Source organism: Chlamydomonas reinhardtii, chromosome 2 (genome assembly GCF_000002595.2).
Source record: "Chlamydomonas reinhardtii strain CC-503 cw92 mt+ chromosome 2, whole genome shotgun sequence".
NCBI lineage: Eukaryota > Viridiplantae > Chlorophyta > Chlorophyceae > Chlamydomonadales > Chlamydomonadaceae > Chlamydomonas > Chlamydomonas reinhardtii.
The window spans coordinates 3,369,784-3,379,767 of record NC_057005.1 but is presented as its reverse complement, the minus strand read 5'-3'; the positions used below and the strand labels follow the sequence as shown (position 1 = coordinate 3,379,767).

The 9,984-nt window shown below is 69.6% G+C and overlaps 2 protein-coding genes across 2 annotated transcripts in view; one reads left to right on the top strand and one right to left on the bottom strand.

The window, feature by feature from the left end:
• Positions 1–392, top strand: part of CHLRE_02g095102v5 (uncharacterized protein) — a 7,586-nt gene extending 7,194 nt beyond the window's left edge. The window contains exon 14 of the mRNA XM_001701137.2: positions 1–392. This exon is cut by the window's left edge and continues 643 nt beyond it. The gene's annotated coding sequence lies outside the window, so the exon portion shown is untranslated.
• Positions 393–394: 2 nt separating this feature from the next.
• On the bottom strand, positions 395–9,856 carry CHLRE_02g095101v5 (uncharacterized protein). Its single transcript, XM_043059566.1, has 14 exons — positions 9,254–9,856; positions 8,728–8,863; positions 8,395–8,514; positions 8,120–8,230; positions 7,916–7,986; positions 7,608–7,785; positions 7,192–7,462; positions 6,872–7,053; positions 5,359–6,733; positions 5,020–5,145; positions 4,575–4,846; positions 3,252–4,439; positions 2,716–2,877; positions 395–2,494 (listed from the first exon to the last, which is right to left on the bottom strand). Exons 1-14 carry the CDS (start codon positions 9,658–9,660, stop codon positions 1,244–1,246), a joined length of 5,850 nt encoding a protein of 1,949 aa, XP_042927197.1. The 5' UTR covers positions 9,661–9,856; the 3' UTR covers positions 395–1,243.
• Positions 9,857–9,984: the final 128 nt, after the last annotated feature.

Sequence of the window (9,984 nt, the reverse complement as noted above, 5' to 3'; positions counted from 1 at the left end):
GGCCGGCAGATGGAGGTGCGGCAGACGCAGATGCGGAGCCTTCACACACGAATGAGCGAGTACCGTGTGTGGGTAGGGGCGTAGGGGTAGCGGGTGTGGGGTAGGGGTAGCGGGTGTGTTCAGAGGCTGTATGTACACGAAGAGGGGCCCACCCACGCCGCCATACAGCACGCTGCATTATGCTGAGATGTGTTTGGCACTGCATGAACGCTGCTGTGTTGTTTGCGTGGCTTGCGCCCCTGCTTACCACTGTCGAAAGCGCGATAAGCGAGGCTTTGCATTGGCTGCCGCTACATATATCTGGCCGTATGCCGTAGGCGAGAACGTGGTTAGGGACCTTCTCGCCTGCGGCGGCGGCCCACCCGTGGAAGATGCAAGCCCTGCTCAACGGCCCGCTCATACAACGCTGATGCACGAGGTGCCAAGCGCCCAAGCGTCAGGATCCACCTGTACGTCAGCATTCCTGCTTCTCCAAGATTCTTCACTGCAGCAGTGCAGCACACCCCGTTCAACCCTGGCCCTCGCTCATTTCGCCACAGCCTACAGGCAGCGACGCGCTGGCGGCACTCGCGGGCCACACGCGACCTACGGAGCTGCAGCCGGTTTCGTGCAGCGCGGCCCACCAACTCGCATTCACCATGTGGGGCACACAACTTGAGAGACGCGGCGTGCACTCACAGCCGTTACACGTGGCCGCTATGAAGCTGCCGCAACAACCTTGCTTGTTCACCTGGTCCCAACGGCCCTGTCAGGACCACAACCGCACGGCAACGCCTCCGCTTCGTCCACTTCTGCGTCTCCTGGGAGACTCACTGCACTCCCTTTCCTTCGACTGGCTCACTTTCACCTCGCCACGGGCCGTTACGCGTTGGACACCGGGAGCAGGGTTAAAGCAGCCAAGGCCAACCAACTGGCGCTGCAGTGACGCTGGCCACGCAGCCCACCACACACTCCCGAAGACTAGCGCTCAAGACAGCACCCCGACTTCCCCAACTCGAGTGCGCAGTATCCACATAACGCAATGGTACTTCCATTCCATACCCACAACTGGCATCCGGCAAGCATGCGAGCCCGCAATGGGCAGACTATGAACACTCTTGCGTGCACGCAGCGCCATGCGACGCAGACGCACTGCCGCTACTCCCTCCCTGCGCAAAGCGCTCTGATCAACGCGACGGCGATAAGCAAGCGTGGCACGGCTCTCCCGCACTCTGTACTCCTCCTCTGTCCTCGCATGCGCCCCTCACTTGTCGCCTCCATGACCCATCTGCGGCGGTGGCGGCTGCATGCCCGGGCCACTCGCGCCGCTGTGGCGCGAGTAGCCCATCCCGCCACCCATCGCGTGGCCCGCCTCCTGGCCGGTCGCACCCGGCGCTGTCGCGTAAACATACTGCATACCCGGCGGCGCCGCCATGCCAGCCGGCGCATAGAAGTACGCGGTGGTCGCCGCCGTCGCGCCCTGCATGCCGCCCGCCGCGCCGCCGGCCGCGGCCGGCGCCCCATACATGGCGTACTGCGCGCCCTGCGCTGCGCCGCCGGCGCCGCCAGGCGCGGCGCCAGCCGCCGCGTAGTAGTACTGCGGCTGCCCCACCGGGCTGGCCTGCGGCACGTAGTAGTAGACGTACTGCGGCTGCTGGCCAACCGCCGCCGCCATGTCGTGCGGCGCGTGCGCCGCCGCCATGCCCGCCACCTGCATGGACTGCTGCTGCTGCTGCTGCGCCGCCTGCTGCTGCTGCTGCGCCATCCCGCCGTGGCCGCCCGGCTGCTGCCGGCCCATGCCAGCGCCCGTCACGCCGCCGCCGGGCTGATGCGGGCCGCCTAGCGAGCTCATGCCGCCATCCCGGGGGCCGCCGCCGCGCTGGTACCGGTCCCGAGGGCCGCCGCCGCCGCCACCGCCACCAGGGCCGCCCATGCCCGCCCCGCCATGGTACATTCCGCCAGGGCCGCCGCTGCCGCCAACAGGCCCACGGTGCTGCCCACCGCTGCCGCCGCCGCCAGGCCCGCCCGCCCTGCCGCCGTAGGATTGCGGCGCACCACCCAAAGACTCCGATCCCGCACCCATGCCCATGGGCCCGCCCGCGCCACCCGGGACGCCTCGCCCGCCGCCGCCCGGGCCCTGGTGCGGCTCACCGGCTTGGTGCAGGTAGGTCTGGTGCGGCGGCGGCGGCGGCTGGTGCCCGCCGTGGTGCCCGCCGGCGCCCGCGCCGCCCGCGGCCGCCATCATGCTCGGCATCTGCGGCGAGCCCACCATCATCCCTGGGCCCTGCTGCTGCTGCGGCATGTTGGAGCCGTGGCGAGCCGCGAAGCCGTGGGAGCCCTGGCGGCCCACTGCGCCGCTGCCCATGGGGCCCGAAGAGCTGATGCTGCCGGGCGTGCTGGGGCCAGCCGGCAGGCCGGCGGCGGGGCCGCCCACGCTGCCGCTGCTGCTGAAGGCGGGGATGCTGCCTGAGCGCTGCGCCTGCGAGGTCGCCTGCTGGTAGGTGGGCTGGAAGGTCTGCGCGACAAGGGGCAGCGGGAGGGTGAGTAGACCAAAGACTCCCGTTGAGAGCCCCGAGCCGGAGCCGGAGCCCATCCCTGGAAAGACACCACTAGGCCGCGCGCGCAACGCCCGGCCACAACCAAGCCACCCAACATCACACGCCTCCGCGCTTGCAGACTCTGCTTTCAGCATCGCGGCCGTGGCCGACGGCAACTCCCACAGCAGCCCCAGCGCACCTTGACGGCGCGCGCCACCTTGAGCGGCCTGCCGCCCGGCACGGTGAGACCCGGCAGCACCACGCCGTTCAGTTGGCGCATGGCGGCGGTGGCGTAGGAGGCGTCGCTGAAGGTCACAAAGCCGTAGCCGCGGGACATGCCCGTCTCGCGGTCGCGCATGACCTGCGCGCGCGCGGGACGGGTGAGGTCCCCACGGCGGGTTGCGCAGGGGTGTTATGGTTGTTTTAAGGGAGGAGATGGCGAGCTAGGCGAGCAGATTGCCGGGGCATGTGCTTAGCTGTTTTTACGCCCCGGCACATGTCCGGCCGGCGCAGGCTGCCGTCACCCGCCGACCCGGCTGCATGCCCGCCCATTAAACAACCAACAACCCGCCGCCCCGGCCCCTGCACCCTGCCCGCTCGCCCGGCAGCCCGCCCAGCCCCCGACCAACGCCTCTGCCTGTGCTCCGCTACTTCGGCTTGGCTTGGTTTAGTTTGGGCTGGTATTTACAACCCCCTTCACTTCTTAACTACCATAATCATGCATGTAACCCCCACCTGGATGGAGGACACGTAGCCCACGCGCGAGAAGGCGGCGTACAGCGCCGGCTCGTCCGCGGACGGCGGCAGGTTCCCCACGTACACCACACGCGGGTCGTCCTCGCTGCCGGGGCCCCCGCCTGGAGGGCCGGCGTAGCCGCTGCCGCCGGTGCTGAGCCCCATGGCTACGCTCACGCCTGCAGGGCCTCCGGCCGGGCCCGCGCCGTCGCCGTGGGAGGCGGGCGCGCTGCCCGCCGGCGCGGCCATGGCAGCGGCGCTGGCGGCGGCGGAGGGGGTGGAGAAGGGCGAGGTGACCAGCGGCGCGGGCAGGTTGGCGCCGGCGGCGCCGCCGCGGTGCGGCGAGGTGCGCAGCGGGCCCGCGGGGCCGCTGCCCATCGGCATGAGCGGCATGAGCGGCGGGGCCGGGGCACCGCCAGAGCTGGCGGCAGCGGCCGCCGCGGCCGCCGCCGCGGCAGAAGTCGCAGCAGCGTGCGGCGGCGCGCCCGCGGACGCCGAAGGCGGGCGAGGCGGGCGCGCGCTGTCACTGGTGCCGGGCGCGCCTGTGTCGGCTGCGATGGCCGCCGTCTGAACCTCGCTGGCCTCGGCCGGCGCGCCGCGCGCGCGAGCCTGCCCTTGTCCCTGCTGGGGCTGGTGCAGCGTCGGCGCGTCCTTGGCCGGCTCCGTCGCCGCGACCTTGAGCAGCGTGGGCAGCACCGGGCCCGAGCCCGACAAGTTGCCGCCCTGTTCCATGTCCGCCTTGACGCTGTTCACAGGGGAGCCCTGCACCGAGGACGAGGGCGACGGCGACGGCACCGGCGGCGGCATGCGCTGCGCCGCCGCCGCGGACGAGGAGTGGTGGCCCGCCGGCGACATGGGCGCCGCCGAGCCGCTGCCGGCGCCCGAGCGCTGGTGGGCGCCGCCGCCGCCGCCGCCGCCGTGGTGCTCCTTGGCAGCGGGTGCTGCCGATGCGGCAGTTGGCGCTGTGTGGGCATGCGTGGGCGCCGAGGTGCCGGTGTGCTCGGCAGCGGCTGCGCCGACGGCATGGTGCTCGTTGCGCGGCGGGGGGCCGGAGGAGGCGCCTGACTCGGGCGCACCGCGGCGAGGGCCACCGCTGCCGATGTTGCTGCCGGACGCCGCAGCCGGCGCCCCCGGCACCTCGGTGATCATGAGGGAGCTGCGGCGGTTGCTCCCGCTCCGGTGCAGGTGCTGCGGCGGAGGGCGCAAGCACCGGTGTCAGGTGGAGGACAGCGGTGAGACGGTGCGAGAAACCCATGAAGCCACGCGCAGCCGGCAACAAGGCATTCATCAGCATGCCGCTCATCTTGGATCTAGCCAGCCCACCTGCATGCCAGGCCCGGAAGGCGAGGTGAGTACGGAGCTGTGGCCGGAGCCGCCGCTCTCCAGATGCGAGTCCACGCCACCCAGGGCCGACCCCGGCCCGGATCCGGGCGCGGGGCCGCGGCCGCGCCGCTGGTAGGATCCGGCCGGGCCTCCCGGGCCGCCGCCGCCGCCGCTGGGACCCGGCCCGCCGCCAGCGCCAGGCTGCCCGGCACTGCCGCCGGCGCCGGCACGCTCCTGGACGCCGCCCGGCTCCATGCCCGGCCCGGGCATGCCTGCATCAGCGTCGGGGGCACGCGTAGCGTGCAGACGTAAATACAATATCTGGCAACACACAGCTGAATTTGCAAGCGTTTGCAAGCCTGCAAAACGGATCGGGCCTACAGCTCGCGGCAGCTCATGCCCCCTGCCGGCGGAGGCAAGCTGCGCGCCCGCTCGACCCTCTTACCCTGGTACTGCACGGCGCCCGGCGCCGCCGCGTATTGTGGATAGTAGCCGTACGTGTACTGCATGTACTGCATGCCCGGCTGGGAGGGATAGACGTAGTACGGCATGGAAGAGTACTGGGACGGGTCTGCGGGGGCACAGTGCAAGAGCGTTTTCGGTTGTGTCCAATCAACAAGCGGTCAGCGTCAGGTTGCAAATACACATCCCGAAACATTTACGGTCCTCACGAGCCGTCTACCCCGCGAAGCACAGGTCCCCGCCCACCCATCACGGTAGATAGCCTGGCCTGCAACCGCCACCACAGCCGCCTCCGCGCCCCATCCAAGCACTCTTCCCTTACCTGCTGGCGTCATGGCGCCGTTAGGCCCCAGCACCACGGGCACCGCCATGTACTGCATCTGCCCAGACGTGGCAGTCGACAGCGCCGCCGCGCCGCCAGGCACTGCCGCCGCCGCCATGCCCGGCCCCGCCGCCGCCATCGCGCCGCCCGCAACGCTGTACGGCACGGCGCTGCTGGCGCCGCCGGGCGTCTGCCACACAGGCATGGCGCCCCAGGCCCAGGCCTGGCCTTGCATGGCGGCGTACTGCGCCCCAGCGTCGGCGCCCGCGCCTGCCGGCATGACAGACATGGGCATCATCTGCATCGCGCCCGCCGCCGGGCCGCCACCGCCGCCGCCCGCCTGAGGCATGCGGTCGGACACAGGGCCACCGCCGCCGCGGCGCGGGCCGCCGCCGGGCCCGCCCTCGCCGTGCCAGTTGCTGCCACGGTCACGGTCGGGCCCGCGCTCGCGGCCACCCGCACCACCGCCGCCGCCACGCTGCGACGCGTAATGCGGCGGCGGCGGGGGAGGCGGCGGCGGTGGCGGCGCGACGCCGGCGGGCGACATGCCCGCTGCCGCAGCCGCCGCAGCTGCCGCAGCCGCTGCGGCAGCCGCCGAGTACACGGCATCCGGCGGCCCGCCCTCACTGTCCACTGCGGACGACGACATGCCGCTACCAGACTGCCGGTGCGGCGGCGGCGGCACCTGCTGTGTGGTCCAAAACGACCCATCTGCATCCGGCATGCCACGGCCCACGCCGCGGCCGGCGCTGCCGGAGCCACGGCCGTAGCTGCTGCCGAGGGCGGACCCAGGCCCGCTAGTGGCGCCGCTGCCGCTGTCCCGGTAGCGCGGGTAGGTGTGCATGCCGCCGCGCGGAGGCGTTCCCGAGCCGGAGCCGCCGCCGCCGCCGCCACCGCCGCCGCCACCCAGTGGCGCAGTCGCCGCCGCAGTGGAGTTGGCCGCAATGTTGGCCGTGGCCACCGCCGCCGCTGCCGCCGCGGCTGCTGCTGCGGCAGCTGCACGCTCTGTGACCGCCGGGTTGTTGAAGCTGCCCCCGCTGAAGGCAGCCGGCGGGTACTGCGTGTTGACGCTGCCGCTCTCATCCTGCCCGCGCGACCCAAAGGCCGGGCGGCTGCTATTGCTGCTGCGGCCCCGCCCGCGGCCGCCCTGGCCAGGCCCTGCGGCATGCTGGCCTGGCCCGCCCTGCGCCTGCCCCTGCTGCGGGTGCTGCTGTCCAGGCTGATGCGACTGCTGCTGCTGTCCAGGCAGTTGCGAGGCGGCGGCACGGTCCGCAGCGCCGTTCGCCGCGCCCGCCGCCGCACCGGCGTCCGCGTGTGCAGGCGATGGCGGGCGGCCGCAGTGCTCCGAGCTGGCAGCCAAGCCGGACTCATCCTTCTGTGGGCAGCAGTCGAGAGATCACGCTTTAGCTTTATAGCAGGCAATGAGCTGTATCAAGCAGAACCGAGATACACCCAACGCCAGCAGCCGTATTTCGAGCAGCCGCAATTGCGTGCTAATAAGCGCTCATCTCACCTCAGCTCCCTCGTCGTCAAGTGCACCGCCAGCTGAGCTGTCCGGTGACATGTTCACGGCGGTGGCTGGCGGCGGCTCGGCGCCGGCGGGGCGGCGCGCGCCCGAAGCCGTCAGCGTCTGCGGAGCGGCCGCTGCGGTGCTGCCGCGCCCGCCCTGCCGCAACTCCAGCAGCGCAACGTCGCCTGCACCGGACAGCACAAGCAGGCGCAGCAATTGATTAATGCGAGCAAACAATTAATGTGAGCAACAGTGCGAGCACGACAGCTATGGCGGAGCCAGCAAAAGCCCACCAGGCGCGTGTGACATCAGCACGGACGCACCTACGGCCGCGGAGGCGAGCAGCAGCTGCTGCAGCTGCTGCTGGGGCCCTGTGTACCAGCCCACGAGCGACAGCGGCATCAGCCCGCCGCCCGGTGCGACCAGGCCGCCCTCGCCGGCAGCGGCCGCCATGCCAGGCGGCGTGCTGGGCGGCCGCGGCGCCGGGGCGGCGGTGCGGCAGACGCTCAGCAGCGCGCCCGCCGACGCGCCCGCGGGCGTGCGCAGCACAGCTGTGTCAAAGATGTGCACCACGCCGTGCTCGTCGCCAGCCGCCTGCAAAGATCAGCCAGGTACATGGAAGTCAACGGGACGGTTCTTGGATGTTGAACTGCTGGTCACAGCACCACACGTAACGCGAGGCGGCTTAGTGCACCGGCAACAAGGCCCTCGGGCGGAGCGGCTTGGATACCGTGCTCACCAGCAGGCCGCTTGCCGGCTGGAACTTGCACCACATCAGCCGCGGCACCGCAGCGCTGCCCTGGCCGTTGCTGCCGGCGGCGCCGGGCGCGAGCTCTCCGTGCATGGATAGGGGTCTCAGCTCGCACGGCTCCAGGTGCCCGGCTCCGCCGCTGCTGCTTGACTCCCCGTCCAGGTCCCTGCTCACACCCGAGATGAGCAGCCGGCGTTAGCGGGCGAAAGGAAACGCCACAGCGCAGAAGACATTTCGGGCGGTGCTAGTGCTCGAGCGCCAGCCCTGCGGCTGACGCCAGACGCCGGCCTACTCACCAAATCAAGCCGCGGCCGCCCACCGTCGCTGCCAGGAACCGCCCCCCGCCGTCCCAGCCAAGGCTGGTCACCTGCACGCAGTAGTGATCATTCAATCAGACTGAAGGCCAACGACGTACCCCCAGCATCACCGGCTAGGCGCGAGTGTCCATGCCCGTGCCCATGTCCAAAACGCGTCACTAAAACGACTCCACGCGGCCGCACCTCCGCCTGCAGCCCCTCCGCGAGCGTGCGGTCGGGCAGGTACGGCTCCGGGTCGCAGCCGCCGTTGACGCCATTGGCCGCCGGCCGTGGCTGCAGCGTCCACATGACAATCTGCGCACCACATGGCAAGCACAGCAACATAAATGGGAGCGCTGTTTAGCCAAAGCAAACTGAAAACCTTTCCGCACAGTCGCGCCTGGCCGCATGTTTGCCGACTGCTGCCCACGACGTCGCCGCAGCGCTTGGTTGCGCAGGCGTTCATGGGCACCACTTACCGAGCCGTTGTCACACGCCGCCGCCACGCGGTTGCCCTCCGGCGACGACGCCAGCAGCCCAATGTCCGCGGCGGTGGTGGGCGTGTACATGTCCGCCGCTACACACAGCGACTGGTTGATCTGCACGTCCGGCATGGCAAGGCACGACCCATTAGACACCGTTTGCCTTCATATTAGTCCACAGCAGTTCTATGCAAGCATAGCCGCATGCTCCAAACCAGACCCTGTACAACCAGCGGCCATTTTCCGGGCTTAACAGCCTTGGTTTCCGGGAAGTCATGGCCACTGGTAACCCCGACCCCAGTACTGTGCACGCAGCTCCTTCCGCCGCACCTGCCATGTGTGCAGGACCGGCCCGGCAGCCGCAGCCAACAGGTCCGGCGCCGCCCATGACAGGGACAGGATCTGCTCTGCGGACCCGGGTATCGTGTGCAGGTGCTCGCCTCCGGGGCCGAAAACGCAGATAGACCTGCGTGGGAGTAGCAACGTGTCAACGGCCGCACCAACAGCACGTCGAGACGCCGGCACACAGATCACCCACGAAACGGTGAAAACCTAACACGGAACGCGAGGACAGCTTGCAGGCTGGCCAGACCACCCAGCCGACATGCAGTCTCCTCCCCAAGGAGTTTGCGGTGTCGCAAACTGAAACCCGTTCGCCGCGCCTACCCTGCGACCCGCGTCAAAGCCCTGGGGCGGCACCACCAAAGCGCTGGTGCGCACTACATCCAAACATGATCCAGCAACGTAGCCCTGAGATCTGATCAAGACCTCGCACGATCACCTGCTGCAAGCACGCATGCAGCCCCAGTGCCCTCCCACCCGCCGGCAGTCTGCTGCCACGGCGGCAGGTGCTCACCTGCCGCTCGCCGCCGCGACCAGGTTGGTTCCCTTCACCGCTGCCACCGCCGAGATTGCAAGTGTCACGCTACCGTTGCTGATCGAGTCCGAGCGGCCGCGGTGGACAATAGGAAATTGCAAACTGCAAGATTCCTCGCCGGTCACGACGTGCCACCATTTCAAGAAACCGTCTGCTCCACCGGCGATGAGCTCTGAGCCCTTTCCAGACAGCGCGATGGCCGTAATGCCTGCTTGCTGCCCTTGGATGCGATGGCGAAGCTGAAGCTGTCCGTTTCGGCAGTCCAGAATCACGAGACTGGCGCTGCTGGTGAGCAAAACAACTGCGCCAAGCTGCGAGACGAGCACCTCGCGAATTTGTGCCTGGCCGGGGCACAGGCTCGCGAGCGTTCGGAGCTCAGCGGCCATGGCGATAGCCTCCTTAAGCGGGACTGCCTTTTCGGTACCTTGCAGGGGCCTTGTACAAGCCTGGAACTGCCCCTGGCCCAGGGGCTTGGGAAAGTCTCGTTGACCCCGGCTGAACTGCGTGTTCGCAAGGGTTCTCACAAGCAAGCCAAGTGCCGCAGCGTCTGTTTGCTAACTACGGCCCCATGTCGGTAATGACTTCGCTAAATATGTAGTGTGGCGGGAATGTTGAGTCAGTTTGCGGGTCCGACTGTTGAGCTGCAGATGAGCCGGGCTGGGAAGGAGGACCTGTGTCTGCAAAAGAATGTAATAACATGTCAAAACAAG